At 29.5% G+C, this 17837-nt stretch overlaps 1 protein-coding gene across 11 annotated transcripts in view; it reads left to right on the top strand.

Annotated features, from left to right (window-relative positions):
* LOC129607313 (sodium channel protein 60E) overlaps positions 1 to 17837 on the top strand; it is a 184128-nt gene that overhangs the window by 33536 nt on the left and 132755 nt on the right. For all 11 annotated transcript variants that reach the window (XM_055518228.1, XM_055518227.1, XM_055518229.1 and 8 more), the window contains exon 2: positions 13656 to 13867. In XM_055518228.1, coding sequence (XP_055374203.1) covers positions 13656 to 13867 — 212 coding nt within the window. The remainder of the gene's footprint in view (positions 1 to 13655; positions 13868 to 17837) is intronic.

Below are 17837 nucleotides of genomic sequence, written 5' to 3'. Positions count from 1 at the left end.
TCTAAGTCTGCAACAGTGTTACAAAGCACTACTTACTGTTATTAATTAAAAAGCCAAATAAAATTTTTCCATCACTTCCCCTTTCGAATAAAATAAAATAATTGAATAAATACTTTGCAAAAAACTTAAAGCTGTTTTGAATTTTCGTTACAATTAAGCGCCTTTATATTTCTATTCGATTTATTTTAAAAGGACGGATTCACGCATGAAGCAATTTCAAATCTAAAAGGATTCTTTGAACAATTTTATAATGTAATTTTTTCATTATAACTTTTAAAATAAAGTTTTAAGATTTTAAATTTAAAACAAAAAGCTCAAAATATCCCCTTTCCCTTTCTTACCTTTTTCCCTTTCCTCAAAGTTATTTCTAAAAGGATAATAAAATTATTTACCGGAATAATTCAAGAAGTATAAAACATCATTTTATATTGGTTTTTCATTTGTAAAACGTATGTATAAATGTAACGGAATAAGGTGAAATAAAAAGTTTTAAAATTTCAAGTAGTTGTTGAACAAAAATCTCATACTTTAATAAATTTCACTCCCCACCTGCTTTTATGATTACTAATAAGATTAATTATGAATGAACGTATTTTCAATATCAGTTCTGCTTTCATTCGCACTATTGTTCTTGCTTTTTTCCCCTGGCAACTAAATTTCTTGCATATATTCCCTTTTATTCCTGCGCTTACAACAAAATTTATAAAACAGCCACCGAAAAACGAATATCTGCTCATGCCTTGAATAACGGGTTCACAAATAAGTAAAATATCTCTTAGTAGACCAAACTCTCCAATAGTTGTTTATAGATAATTTTATTTGATAAATTGACATGGGAATTAACATTTCTTGCATCGCTGAAATAACCCACAGTTACTTTAATTTTATCAATTAAATTTCTATATTTCAATATTTAAAACTTAATGAATTTGTTGAAAACATTTAAACTTTTAGAATTAGCTAACTTTGCAACTAATTCAAAATTGACCTCCTCAACTTACTATCAACCAAATACATAAAGTAAAAACAAAGAATTGACTGGCACTATTTTCTATGACACTTAAAGTAAAAAAAATTAACACAAGTTTTCTGAACTACTTTACAAGTTTCAAAATTTTTTAAAAATAACATGTCGTTAACAATACAAAGGAAAGATTTGCGTTTTTGAATATTTCCTGTTTACTTGATAATAGAATACGGAGCAGTAAAGAGGATAAAATGAAGGAAGAGAATATAAAATGAATTCCTTACTTCCTTATTTAGATTCCGGGGGCAATTCTTATTTAATTTTCTTCATTTCTTTTACACCTTTCTATTGTCTTCTCTATTCATAAAAAGTATCCTGGAAATGAACTAATTACATTCTTTTGTCATTTGATATTTTTCCACATCTGATATTTTGTAAATAAGTGGCCAGTTTGCTTAAAAAATATTTTTTTTATATACAAAACACAATTTATAATTAAAATAAAAGAAATAAAAATTATTTTTTTAATAAGAAACAAACAACTTGTACTAATGAACTACATTTTCAATTAAATAATTACATTTATTATACTAAAATTAAATTATATTATACTCTCATATTGTAATTGTAAAAATTATGAGATGAAATTTGATCCAGTACCAACTTTTCTACCGTCATGTATTTTTGTAATCCTATCGCAGGAGTCCAAATTTAATTAAAATTTTGTCCCTGCATTAAATAAATCAATAAGCTGACAGTGAAGAAAACAAAAAAAAAATTGTATATGTACTCGTACTCGTATGTAGCTATGTATAATAAATTGCTTTTTTCCAAATACAAATAAAATAAAATTTCTCTCATGAGATTTAAAATTTTCAATACTAATACCCAGTATTTTTTACACAATTACTCAAATTAGTTGCAACAATGTAATAATACAGTTATGAATTCATAAATGGAAAAGTAATTTTGCAAATGAATTTTCTGTAAAAAAAAAAATTTTTAAAACTAATTTATGATATTTTTTTTATATTATAATCAACATTCAATAAAATTTTATTTACAAAATTTATAAGTAAAAATATAAAAGTAATTACTTTTAAATTTTCCCAATGTATTTTTGGGTAAATAAATGAATAAATCAGCAATTAAATTTACTGTTAATCAATATTTATTACATTTTGTCTAGATTGGTATACCTGCACACATGCATATGTGTGCGTATACCATAAATAAGTTTTGAAAAATTCTTATACATTAATTATCATGAAATTATTCAAATGATGTGTATGGAATCTGAAAAAATCTAATCTGCAATTAAATAAACTTGAATTAAGATTTTCGAATTGACTTATTCTAAAAAATTCTATAAAATTCTCTTATATCCCACATGTATTTTTGAAAATTGTTCTTACAAAATACAGTATCACAGAAAAATGTGAAAATTGACAGTCACTGGTGGTAGTAATTAGAACTGGAATCCATTACGCTAGCGTCAAAAAAACATTGGAATTTAAATGAAATGACAGTGGTTTAGACAATAACGTAAAAGCCTTTTCTATGTGATTGCTAATGATAATACGATCCTTTGAACCAAATAACGTAGCATGTCATCAGCATATAATGCTACTACGTAGTCAATTAACATCGGAAAATCAGAGATGTAGATGTTGTACAGCAGTGGTGAAAGTACGGAACCCTGAAGAGCTCCAGCAGTTATATTGCACATTTCCGATTTCCATTTGAAGATTTTAACATAAAAACTTCAGCATCGAGTGAAATCATAAAAGCAGATTCCCTATCTTTCAGGCTATTTTTTAAAATATTCACCAGTCTATAAACTTAGTAACTAGTACTCTGAGCGAAAATCAAATTGCTTCTTAGAAATAATTTTTGTTCGTCAAGAAATTGCATAATTCTATATTTAAAGCATTTTTCGAAAATCTCATTCATGGAGCCCTGTAAGTTAATCGGTTATATATTACTGCATATATCGATTTTATTTTGTCCAGTTTTGGCAATAGAAATAATAGTCGAAATTCTCCATTGATTGGGATAATGTCTGACTTTTAAGCATGCATTTACAATTTTACAAAAATGTATAAGTGCCTTGTTGTTTAGATTTTTTAGTATGATGTCGTCTAATTCCACCGACTTCCACGTTTTACAAGTCGCAATACGTTTTTTAATTACATTCACTGAAATAAAATCGAAAGACAAAACAGCCCTTTAATTAACATCATCTATTGAATTGTCTACTGTGATCATGGTTGCTTGATCTATGAAATCCTGAGTTTGCTGGTTTTTATATACATATTGGTTAAAAATATTGCTAATTTTATGGTTAACAGAATTAACCGTGGCCTCTTATAATACATTCCTATTTTTTTGCCATGAGGCTGATAAGTGTTGCGGCGGATTATTTGAATTGATTCATGAGTAAATTGGACAGGCCAGAAATTACTTTTCCCAATTTTCCGGGGAATTGATTACTTAAACGGCTTCGAATAAAATTTTGGTTAATTACGTAAGATGTTTGTTTATAGAATCCGTAGTAGGATACAACGCCAGCTCATTTATAATTTCCATTTTAATTTATCTCTCCTGAGCAGTTCCCAATAAGTTCCCAATTTGATGATCCTAAAGAAATATTAGAAGGTGGTTACAACACAAATTATTAAGAGTAATAGGTGAGGTTAATAAAAGACGAGTAATTCGTTAAAATCAGATCAGTTGTAGGCGACTGGAATTTTAACCTATTGGATGTATAAGTACTTAGGTGGAACAGCGGAAACTGTCTTTTCAAATAATTTGTCTAAAATAATTTTATTACGAATAACTAATTTTATAACAGCATATAACTCCTTATGCACTATATATATTTATTAGCGTGTGTACGTTTGTATATCGTGTTGATAACACATAGTTCGTAATGTCCAATTTAATTTTTTTTCCTCCTAGTTATATAATAATTAAATTTCATTTTTAATTAACTGACATTAATATTATTATCATAATACAATCAAAACGTGATAATTAAAAATAAAAATTAATTTTATGAAACATGATAATAATAAAAAAAAAATAAAAAAAAAAAGAAGAAAAATATCTTTTCTGATGTCCTTTTGGCGTACGCAGAAAAAAAGAGGGAATCAACTATTTGTTTTAAAATACCTTGACACAATAATAATAATAACAATAATAAAATTAAAAAAAATAATAATGAAAAAGAATTATTATAGATATTTATTACTTTATGGCAAAATATTAAATAGAACGTTTGCCTTTTACGCTATATTTCGCTATATATATCTGAGCACGTTCTCATACGTACATACACATATACAAAAATAAATTGATATATGCATAAAATATTTTTACATATATTTTTTTTAGAATTTAATCAGATAAAAGTTATAAATCTCCTTGAAAAACTATTATAAATTTAAATTATTTTTATTCCATAAATATATACGTAAATACGTACATACGAGTACACTAACATTGCATATACATATGTACAGAAATTTTATATACACAAATTTTTAACAACATTTAGCGCATTCTAAATCAAAAGAAAAAGCGGAAAAATAAATTTATTTTCTTTTTTTTTTGTAGAAATTTTCCAAATTCTATACAAAACCATCAACCAACCACACTAACTAGCCAACCAACTAACTAGGTTAAGACTTTAATTCAATATTTCAGTATCATTGCGCAAAAATAAAGTAACAAAATAAAAATAAAATGAAAAAAACCCAAGTAATGTTTTATTAAAAAAAATTTTTATTTTTTTAAATTAATTAATGAAAATTAAAAAGAAAAAAGGAAAAAAAAACAAAAATAAAAAAAAATTAAACAAAAGAGAAAAAAACTTAATTTTGATTGCGGATCATTTCGTCCTGTTGTGATATGAAGTCATACTATAAATAACTCGTTTGTTTCACTTTTTTCTTGTTTTTTTATTATTTATTTTGTTTACATTGTTCCCCTTTTTCTATTATTCTTATATCCTTCTCTAAATTTCCTTTCTTCCACTTTTTGGTTCGCGAACTATTATTTTAAGTTTTTCTTTTTTGTTGTTGCTGGTTTTATGCTTTAAACAAAAAATAGGTCTACCAATTGGTTCTTTTTTGATTTCTAAAAATTAGTTTAACAATGACATGGTTGTAATGTGTTTGCCAAATTAAATTTCATGTTTGGGGACAATAAGTTGAAGCCTAGATTCTTGAAATTGATATTTTACTTTTCATTTAGGGTCAAATTTTAAAATTTTTTTGTTGTAATCACAATTTCCTATTATTAAAATTTAATCGTGTAATTGTTTCTAATCGTACTGCATGAATCGATTTTGATATTATAACCGTTTGGGGCAAAATTTGAATGCATATCTAATGTCAGTTTGAAATATTCGACAATTAAAATTGAGTAATGAAAGCCCTTTGACATTCCACAAAATTGAGACATAAAATCAAATTTGTTTTCGAAAAGAGCATATGTAAATTTTATAATTTTGAATCATTTCAATCCAAAAAAAATTTGCTACAAGAAATAAACCAATTTGCCTAATTAACTTTACAAAGGTAAATTAACAGTATAATCCGGGTTGTGACGAGCTTTGTAACAGTTCAGCTGTATCACTGCAATCTGAATTCAAAAGTTAAAGTTGAGTTTAATAGCAATTGGTAGACTCATTCTTATTCATTATAATTTTAATTTTATTTTTAACTATTGTTTTTAGGTTCACTTTTTTGGTATTTTGTTTTTCTTTCATTGTCACTCTTGCAACTTTTTACTTTCTAGGTACCATATAGTACCAATGTTGCTTATAAATACCATATGTAAATATGTATATGACGTATACATATATTATATGTGTGGTGATTATATATATAGAATCACCATAAAATATGGGAATATTTATGTGGTAAAGTCCTTTCAAGTCCCTTTTTAAGTGTACTTCATGCATTGCCAAGCGCACACATCCAAACATATTCCATTTGTTTTTACAAGCTTCACATTAATTTTGTATTTCTGTTATACGTGTATTTATATACATATTCAGGGTGATTCAGCAATTAGAACAATACTTTAAAGTAATATTATCGTTCAAAAAACCAAAACTGGGTAAAGCTTCAAAGCTCGACTTCCGTTGTAAAGCTCAAAACAACCAAATTTGAAAAATAAAATATAAGGCACCAAATTTTATTATATTTTAAAAGGATCCACCAAAACGGGATCCACCATATACGTTAGAGGGATCCACCCAGCTCGGATTCAATCGTTTTATATTTTGGGATAGGCCTTTTTTTGGGCCAGTCCATGTATATGTCCATGTGATATAGAGGGATCCAACTAGCTCGAATCAAACTATAATACGAGTTGGAAGAATCAACCTAGCTCAGAACCAGTCGTTGTAGATATTGATTATCAACCTAGCCCTGGCCCAGTCCGTATATATGTTGGAGAAATCTCCCCTAGCTTGGATAGGGAGGTTGCATTTATCCTGGGTGTAAATAATTGTCTCAAAATTCTAGTTTCTCATGATAAAAAAGTTCCGATCCGATAAAAAAGTTTTTAATTATTCTTTCCGATAAAAAAGTTTTTACCATTTCTGATCATCTAACCACGAAATGGTTCATTTCGTGGCAAATCTTTCTGAATTACCCTGTAGATATCGACGTATGTATGTATATAAAACTATGTGTACAAAACACAGTAATAAAGCAAAACGAACTTGGTATGGAAATTCGTAATGTTTTTTTTCTTTTGTCTTCTTATTGTTGTTATTTTTTTTTAGTTTCCCTCTCTCTAAAAGTGCTCTTTCATTTTCTATTCTGGCCAACAGAATGGTAATTGCTTTCGTCACGTTAAGTTTTTTTTCATCATGCAAATTACCTGGGTTTTTTTTTTTCTCTTATCGTTATAGTTTAGTTTTGTTTCTTTTTTTTTGTTCTCCTAAATTTTCCTCGGTATACACAATAATTGCGATTGTAAGAATTATTAAAAAAGCAAAACTGTTGTTGTGTACGCAAATGTGTGTTTGGATAAATTTTATGTTGACTCTGTTTTTTTAAAGAACACTAACATGAGTCTTGATGATTTACTTAAATATTTACGATAATGCAATGCCCTTAAAGTAAACTGTTTGAATTAACAAATCATTCAAAACTAATAATATTTTCCATTATAAGAATGGTTTTTTATACATTTGTCACGTTTAGAACAATTTAAATTTAAATTTTTAAATATTAAATTTTTGTCTTCTGTTTAGTTTCAAACTTTTCTTTACAACTTTGTTAAAAAGTTGTTAAAATTAAATATTACCTAAACTGAAAACAACTTTACATTATTTTTATATATTTTCATTATATTTATAAGAGAATTTCAATATTACTTTCTTTCAAATTATAATTGTCAAAAGTTCAATCACTTTCAATTAAATAAATTTTTTTTTATGTTTGATTTGAAAGAAAATTGAGAGCAATATGACAGTTCTTGCAGTCATAAACAAGTACATTGACATATATTTTCATCACTTTAAAGCATCAGTGTTATACTCATGAAATTTTGGCTTTTTGGCAGAACGATCACAATGGCGTGTGATTGTTCTGCCACACCTCGAGTACATAGTGTTAAAATTAAAATTCGCGATCATGGCTTATTTCGGTCATTGAGTATATTGATGTGCTATAAATGACTGCTTATATTTTCATTTTTATTTGAAGAAAAAGTAAAAGTTTGTAACTTCTGAAAAACTGTTATATACATAACTTCTACTAGTAAATAAAGGTTTTTTTTAGAATTTTTATTTAAGACAATAGTAATTTTATGAATGTTTTAAATACTTATGTACACACATACACATGTAAACATTGTTTGTGTATGCTTGTTTAGTGCAAAACTTATATGTAAATTTTTTACATGCATGAATATGTTACGAGTGTGTGAGCATGAAAGGCAAACAAAAACTATTTAGAGTTTGTACATATAACTATGAACTCAATGACTTTTATGTTTACTTTTTACGGTATTTTTTTCTAAAAATAATTATTTTTTTTTTTGATAGAACGCGGTTAAAATCAAGAAATTGTTATAAAAATATTTTTTTTTTTAAATTCGTGGTTGAATGTTGCAATTGTAAAACCTCACTCGTTCATTATTGTGGCAAGATTTGGATGGAAAAAGTAAAAATTTCGGGGTTTTTTCATGCTATGTAGGTACTTTATTAAAAATTCTCCCTTAAGGCACTCACTATATACTAACTAAGAATTTTTTTACGCTCTTGTTTTTAAAATTAGAATTTGAAAATTAAAATGGAAGTATTTTGTAAAATTGTTCTAAGTTTAAAAAAATCTTTAATGTAAAAAGGTGTAATAAAAAAAAATTTCAATTAAATCTTATGTTTAAGCTTTGCTTTTCAAATTTCGAAAGTTACCCTTTTCCTATAATTATCGAAACCGAAAATCCTTCGACATTTATTAAAGTTTTAACTAATTTTTTGTTCTAGAGTAAATATTCTTTATAATACAAAAAAGTTTTTTCAATAGTTTTACAATTACCCTAGCAAAATTATCCTCACCTTGGTTCTATAATCTGCAATAAATTTTTATATCAATACTTTTTTTTATAGCTGTCAATATTCTTAAGTATCCAATAGACTTTTTATTTATTTACGTTAAAAATATTTTATATTTTTCATAATTTTACATAACAATAGTCAGGTCTTGTACTGATTTTTAATATTTTCAGATTATGTTATCTGAACGTTTTCTAAGCCGTTGCAGCACCACTGCAGAAGGCGTGTTTGCCAGTAATAGAATCTAGTACAATAAATTCCATAATAAAACATTCAAAAACTAATTTTTATAAACATATTTATATTATTAAATTTTAAAGTATGTCTTGAAATCGAATCGTATTTGGTGTGGCATCCAAAGGTGTTTGTATTTAAACAATCAGAATTCGGAAACCATGAAAAAATTCTATTAATATCTTTAAAACTAAAATATCTGAACATAGAATTTAATTTTACTTTTAGACACATTCACAATCTTATTTATAACTTCGGAATAGATATAAACAAAAAATAAAAAAATTAATAATAATGTTTCAAGTGAAATTATTTTTGAACACTTAAGATTAATGATTAACACTCTTGCCTCTGAAACTGATTGCTCCTTCTTGTCTTTTGTTTAACAAATTGAGAAATTTTTAAAATGATATGTTCATGTCATAGAAACCTTTCAACTACATGTGCAAAACATAGAAATCTTTTCATTTTACACTTAATTTAACAATGTTTTCGAAAAAAATTAAAGAAGAATAAGACAAAAAAGAAAAATTTATGAAAATGACCATTAATCTTACTTGAAATATTTCGAAACCAAATCAAAAATATTCCTCTTTTCTTTATCTTCATTCACGATGACTTAATTGAAAGCTATTCCGCTTTCATTTATTGTATTGTCAGATATTAAAAAATCGCCATGGTATTGCTTCGTTTAGAATACAATAATTTCCAAAGAATTCAGAAAATTTTGTAAGAAAAAATAATTGAATTTGATCATAAATACACATTGAAGGGTAATTACGAAAAAATGGAGTAATGGAGTAATTGTGGTCTATTCAAGGATAGAACAGCTATAGTACATAAACAAAGAAAATAATGGAACATTTTGTACATTCTTGTTTGATTCAAACGTACACAAGATTTATGAAAAAGTAGCTTTAATTTTCATCATACCTCTTTTCATTAGCACTTTAATCAATTATCTGGGCCTTACCCTCAAACCTAAATTACATGGGTTTTGTTCAATTGCAAAAACGATTGTAGTGAATCTTTATATTTAGTTTACTTTTAATCCCATTATTAGTAATGTTAAATTCATTAAAAATTTAAATTATCTAAAATTTAAAACATGATTGAAACAAAAAGCTATATATTTTTGAAATTATCAATCAAGATACCATATTGGGTATTTACAAATTGTACTTGTAAAAAATTGCAGAAATTTTGGCGTTCTGCTCAAATACATTATGGATATGAAACACTCAAAATAATCGCAATAACACATGGCAACACTCTGCACTACAACTCTGAAATCTACACTGCATTATTGCGAATGAGTTGACAGGAAAGAGTTCGTATGTACATTGTGTAACCACAAATACAACCAGAAATACAGAAGTTATAAGTTTAGTTTAATTTGTTGAGGCTTTCATAAATACTGGCAACCTTGAAACTAATCTATTAAGTACAGAAGCATGAATGATTTTTCTATACAATATTTTCCTACATTTTTTTTAATTTTTTCCTTTTTTTTTATTTTTTCTTAATTTTGAGTATTATGAGATTCAAATGACTGGAAGTGCAAGATAAAATACTGAAAATACACAAGAGAAAGTGTACAAAAATTGAAAATCAGAAAAAAAAAACATTTCCTCATCACTAATGAAAATCTTTATCCTTGATGAAAAAATTTCAATGTTTGTTATATTTTATAACACACACACACTCATTTGTCCAGACTTGTTATTCATCTCGTTTTGGAATTTTTTCTAAATCAGTTTCGAAATCATTCACTTTTACTAACACTAATTTTTTTTTGATCAATTTTTATATACAATACCTCACATTTTCCATTCCACGTTTGAAACAAGTAATCTTAGTCACCTTACTTGCCACTTATTGTAATGTTTCCACGCTCCCGCATATAATATTGGAGATACCCCCAAGGGAATTAAACAGCAATTCTCAAACACTCAGGAAGCCCCATGTAAAACAATTACGACATGGAACAGCCAGTAGCGAGCAGTTGCAAAAAATGTGTGAGCCTGAATGAAAGAAACATTTGCGCATAGCGAAACCCTTTTGTGATACGCCAGTAAATATCGCATTTCCAAGCAGCAAAGGCCACAGAAAGACGGCAGCAGTTTAGAGTTAAAATCAGATCCATTTCGCGTCAGTCCATCGGCAACCTCGTTGCCCGCATGTCCAATTAGCGTTATTCTGATTGCCGATGCCAATTTAAAAATTGCAGCAAGCAACTCCAGGCCAACAAAAATGTAATCTGAATCGACTGAAGCGCCACATTTACTTACCCCCATCTCTCACAATAAGCCGGCATGTCCTCCGTTCCATAATTTTCTGAAATAATAAAAAAATTAAGTATTTTAAAAATAACAAGTTTCCATAAAACGTGACATCAAAATAGTCAGGTGAATAGTATTTGCGGGTGAAAATAAGCGATCAAATAAATGTACTTTGAGTTTGAATAAATGACATAAACTTTATATATACAAAATGTAGTAACGTATATGTTATATGAAAAGGACAGCAGTAATTCACACGCATACATACATGTAAAATTATAATCATGTATTTAACGTTTGAGAAACGTAATGTTGCCATTTGGGAAATTATGTGATGTAATTTTAATTACACTTAAAATATGTTGAATTTACATATAGGTTAGCATAATCCATGACCTCGAAATGTATTTACTTTAACAAAAAAGTATCCCTTTTATATACATAGATTTTCATGAAACATTCATTAATAGTAAAAAACAAATTTTAAAATAAAACTAATTTCGATCAAACAAGAGTTAGGAATAAATTTTATTTACATATCGCAACAACTTTTACACAGCAATACATAGTAAATTTCTATAAAAGTAGTTTTGCCATTGGATTTGACATTAAAATTATAACCTAACAATTTAAATGCTGAAAGATAAATTTCAAAATAAACTTTTGTGAATCTTAAGAGAATAAGGTCTAACTTTTCAAAGACTTCTCTGACCACTAACAGTTTGACGACTTTGACAATTACGTGCCAAGCTCTTATATTTCTACTGTAACAAGCAATAACGCGGAAACAAAAATAAACTACTGTGCTTAAACGAGAACGTGTATCATTTTCGGCTTCTCATTTTTAATCAAAAAAAAAAATATCACGTACCTGATACAAAGGTCCTCATTCTGGGGAGAAATGTAGTTGCTTTAAGATTCTAATTTTAGGCAGTTGTAGGACATAAAATTATTATGCTTATAAATCCAATGTAATTGTAATTTAAAAGCGTACCCACTCATGCATGAATTAACATCTACATGATCAAATATTTACCTAACATTTGAAGAACAGTATTCATAAACAATCCTTAAAACCTATATCCAAAAGCTAACAGAAGAATATACTCAACAATACCCTTAAGGTCTTATGAATTTTTTGCTAATAGCATGCTCTTTTGTTTTACTTTCGTATAACAATTTTTGGTCAATCTTTAAAATTTAAAAAATATTTACACATAATTTCAGATTATGTTTATTTTTCTTTCAGTTATTTGTTTTTATAAATATTTTATAAAATTTAATTTTCTTTATCTTAACATAACCAAAATAATAATGGACAAGATTATTTCATGTACCTATGTAGTCCTTAACCATTCTTATAATTTGAGTTATAAAAGAAAACAAAAACATTTTTAATTCAAAAAATGAATTCTCTACTTCCTACACAACAAAATTAAACTCTTCCAATGCTCTTTGATTTTAAAAACAATTTTCCTTAATGCCTTTTCCCTTTTATTGTTATTCAAACTTTGTGTAAATAAATTGTGTATGTGATTCAAAAATGTTTCATTTATCGATTTAAAAATTTTATTTTTTTTTTGCAAGAACCTTCTAAAAATCAATTTAAAATATCATTAGTTCGGTGGCAAAACAAGCAAACAATTTTAATATAACTTAAAAACGAAAGAAGGACAAAACTGTAATTTTTGTTTCCAAAATTTTCATTGCATTAAGAATGGCAAGCATTAAAATGGAAATTTTCCTTCAACAATGAAAATTATACAAAAAAAAATTAAGAAACCGGAAAATAATTATTATGAAACAAAAAAAAAATAAAACTGAAAGATTTGAATTTAGATAAAAAACTGATTTTCTTCCAGTCATTAAAATATACTGAACTTTAATTCTAATTAATCTTTTATACAGTAAAATGTTGCCAGTAATTTTAACTCTGCGACCACGGCGGATTTAGACGAAGCACATTCAAAACTTCTAATTCTAAAACTAAGTGCCATCGCTCGGAGTTAACTTTTCTTTAAAATTTTTATCTCAATATGCTTAATACATTCCTCCATAATCCGAACCAATACTGGTTCAACCAAAAAATGTATTACACATTATACTTGTTGCGGAATCGCCGTTATTTAGGTTTCGTTAAGTTCCCTCAACGCTTTCACCCAGCACTAGACCAATAAAAGGCCTATCGGCATTTCTCCACGACACATTTCTTTCCGCTGAATATATTCAAATCCCTTCACAAAGCTGAGCAGATCAACCGCGGCTGCCATCGAGAGCTCCGCCGTTCGTCAAACGGCGAAGAGTTTGCGATAAAACTATACTGTTAATTCTATAATAAATCTTGTTTACAAAAAAAAAAACTATCCTCTGTGTGAATGTAATGCCTCTGGTAACGGATGTTGGTTCAACAAAAGCCTCTGACCATAGAAATTCTTAGATAAATTAGTTTAGTCAGTTACCTTATTGATTTCTAAATTTTCAAAACAATGAACTTATCTTATACCAAATTATTAATTTTTGTTAACAAGTATTTATATTTTCCTTTTAATACAATTTATTTTATTCTTCTTCTTCTTTCTCATTGTTTTTGCAGTAGTTGCCAAACAACAAGTTGTGGAATACACCCAAAAATCACAAATTAAACATGAAAATCGTCATATACAACTTGTCCGTGAATATGGATTTCACCCACGTCAAAAAGTCACCGTTGAAGATGGTGATGTTCTACCAAAAAAATTTGAACCATTTCCCGAAAATATGTATGGTAGACCATTGGAAGAAATCGATACTTTCATATATGAAGAGGTAATTTGATTTTTATAAAAATTTTTTTTTAATATATGTACTCCTTTTTAAATATATTTTTTTAAATATTTTATTTTATATACATATATGCTGTAGTACATAGAAAAACAACAACACCAAATTGCAAATATTAAAAAATGAAATTTAAGGAAAATGAAAAAACAAAGATTTTTCAAAAACTTAAGAATTTTGCCTTTTTTAAAAAATAGAATAAAAAAATGGAAACGAATGTAAAAAAAAAAAAATAACACTAACTAACTCAACCAAATATTCCCACACAAAAAATTCCGAAAATGTAATTTTGCAAATTTCGTATAAATTCAAAATTATTTCCTGTTTATTTGTAGGTAAACATCACTTGTAAAATTTCATTTAAATAATATTATACAATAACTGAATAATCCTTATAAAAATTGATTGAAAGTCGTTGAAATTGTTGTTATAGCAAGGTCAGATTAACAAATTCAGCAAGAAGACGCAACCCGAACTTTATTTTTATTCCACCATTATTTAACAAATTTGATCGTACAAAAATATATTAGTGTTGCCGATTTGATGGGATTTGCAGAAATCCGAAACCTTGAAATCGTGTCCCGCCGTTTTAAAAATCTCTCAATATTTTCCTGCCATTTAATTTTTAAATTATTAATTTTCCCTATTGGACAGTTTTGTCCCAAGATTGCTACAAAAATAGAATTTTTAACTAAAATTATTCCATACTGAACCGCAACCAATGATAAAGATACTTGCTGTCAGGACTTGCTCCCAGATGTTAGTAAATAAATATAAAAAATAATTCTTAGATACTTAAAATTACAGTTGAGAAAAAATTCAATCAGCCAAATAACTTAAGACATTTTGATCGGCTTATAAATTTAAACACAAAATATTTAATATAATTTTACCTTTGATAATCTATTGAATTTCTTCATTTTATTTTTATGAAACCAACAAAAGTGACTGATGCGTAAAATTTTTTATAATTTTTAGTACAATTTAAACCAATACATTTAAATATTTAGTACATGTTAAAGAAATATTTTTAATTTTCATTCGTAGATCTTGCGAAATTCACAAATAAAAATTTTAAATTCCAAAATTTTATAAAATTTTTTAAAGTTCTAATTTACATTGAACCAAAAATCAATTTACACCTATACACTACACATAAAATTAAATAAAAATAAATTGCGGCTTACTTTAAATTTTTTAAGTATAATGAAGCAGAAAGTTTTAAAATTTGACACAGAAATTTATTTTTAAACTGGATTAAACTTTTTCAGAATCGAATTAAAAAAATTTTGTTTTATAACTCGAAAATCCTTTATTTACCTACACACTTGAAAATTATTAGAAATAGTTTGTGTTGACATTTCAAATATCAAATTGAATGTTCAACTTGCTACAGCAACGCATGTTTCAATTTTGTGGCTCTACTAAAAAATTACGTTCTAAAAAATATTTACAATTTGTCTTACATAAAACTATAATAAACAATTACATATTTTTTGAAAAATATTTAATAAACCTAAAATTTCCATAAATTTTTTTTAATAATTCCAAAACTTTGATTGACGTAACGATTCTTATGTTTTGACATAAATTTTTTTTTTAATTTTTCAGATATGTAAAAATTTTTGACATAATTCCAGAATCTTAAATCTAGTTAAGTTCAGGAAATCTTTTTTATATTTCTAATCTCTTCCTTTTTTATACTGTTAAATTTTCTTAATTTTGAGAATTTTTCATTAACACTTTTCATTCTTTCTTGTTCCTAAATTTCAAATATACTTTAATTCATGAATAAAAAAAAAAACATTTTTGTACAAAAACTTGCAGAAAATAGTAAGTATATGATAAAAATTATTTTTTAATATGCAATTCTAAGAAAAGAACAATTTTTTTGACAAGCAGAAAATTATTAAAAACATTCACATTATTTTGGTATTCAGTTGAAATACACTTGCATGCCACTTAAATATACATTTTGTTATCATAACATTTATGTTTTCGCCTTAGTAGTACTAGTAGTAAGAGGGGGGGCTCCACCGGTACACCCGCGCATACTCTAGGCCCATACTCTAGGCCAACAGAAAAAGGCCCACTGGCAACCCTCATAAAACACCCAACAACCCCCACGCAGCTCGACACAAGACCCCCCTATCCAAACCAACCAACCGCCCTGGCGAAGACCAAAAGCCGCGCAAGAGACATCTCGGAAAGGTCCCCCAGGTTATCGTAAAAATAAGCCCCCAAGACACGCCTTCTCTTCCACCTCAGAAACCGACAGGCACAGAGGACATGCTCTACATCCTCCACCTCCGCCACATTCCGACACCCACGACATACATCCGTCATAGCAATCCCAAGCCTGCTGGCCATTTTCCCCAGAAGGCAATGCCCCGTCAGGACCCCAACCAGTGTGCTGAGATCAGCCTTATTATATCTCAACAGCATCCTCGTCCTCCTTTCGTCCCTGATAGGCCACATTGTCTTGGTCACCCTACGCGTGTGAGCCTCCGCCCATAAGACCCCGCTTCTACTCCTACACTCACCATCTATGAAGACGCGTCTACCACGTCAGCACCCCCGCCAGCCCCAACCCTCGCAAGACGATCCGCCATCTCATTACCTCGTATCCCGCTATGACCGAGAACCCAGCACACAGTCACCCTGTGCATAGTACAAAGTGCCCAAAGTGCCCCCCTGCATCGACCCACCAAAGCCGACCCAACCGAACAGGACGCGAGGGCCCTAATCGCCGCCCTGCTATCCACAAAAATTGCCAGCACGTATCCCCTCACCGGTTTTGTTGCAGCCAATTCCGTCGCCCTGAGCACCGCCAAGATCTCTGCCTGGAAGACCCCACATCCTTCAGGCAGGCCAATCGATAGTTCTAACCCCAATTCCTCAGAGAAGACCCTAGCGCCCGTACCATCTATGGTCTTAGAACCATCTGTGTAGATGGATAACGCCTCATGCGTGCATATGCCCCCCACCACTCCAATCCTCCCTTTGTGGAACCACAACCCCATAACCAACCCTCCAGTCGGTGTATGGCACTATAAAATCAGGCCTAATGTCCATAGGCTGCATTCCATATTCCCCCAGAATTCTACTGTGTGTGTATTCCCCGTTTTTAAGTATGCCCATCGCTTGTAACCTCAAGGCACTCCTCGCAGCCGCCGCTTTTACCTGCTCACCCAGCGGATCTAGGTCGAAAATAACCCCCAAACCCAAAGTGGGTGTAGTACGCAATGCACCCGTCACCCCAATACACGCCATACGCTGCACCCTTTCCAACTTCCTCCTTTCCCTATCTCGAAGTACCGGTGACCACCAGCCCAATGCCCCATACGTCAGAATAGGCCTATCCACACACTCATACAACCAGTAGACCACCCCAGTATCGTGCACAACGCCCAGTATCGTGCACAACCCACCAAACCCAGTTCGACTCCCGCCATCCTAGGCAGGGCAAACCTGGGCACCTTCCTTATCCTCGTGAACAACACCAGCTCCGTTTTTACGGGGTTCACAGAAAGACCGCATCCCCGCGCCTAACCATCCAGTCTATCAAGACCCCCCTGCATTATTGCACTTAGTACTTCCGGGTATTTACCCGAGACCAGGATTGCCACATCATCCGCATAGGCAGTAACTCTACATCCACTATCCCTCATAAGCGTAAGATAACCCTCCATAAGCAGGACCCACAGATATGACGATAGGACTCCCCCTGAGGAGTGCCTCTCACCGACCGCATCCTCATGCTACTTGGGCCCCACTCGGCCACAACCACTCTAGTAGTAAGCATTTGCTCTATCCATCTGATTATGCCCTCCTCTACTCCTAAAATTTCGAGAACCCCCACGATAGTCTTAACCTTTACATTATTGAAAGCACCCTCAACATTCAAGAATGTATACTTCTTGTACTACAGAGACACCTACACCTGCAAGACCACAGC

This window comes from Condylostylus longicornis, unplaced genomic scaffold (assembly GCF_029603195.1).
Source record: "Condylostylus longicornis isolate FDR11 unplaced genomic scaffold, ASM2960319v2 ptg000027l, whole genome shotgun sequence".
Taxonomy (NCBI): Eukaryota; Metazoa; Arthropoda; class Insecta; order Diptera; family Dolichopodidae; genus Condylostylus; species Condylostylus longicornis.
Note: the sequence above shows the minus strand (reverse complement) of the source record. Positions and strands in the feature narration are given on the sequence as shown.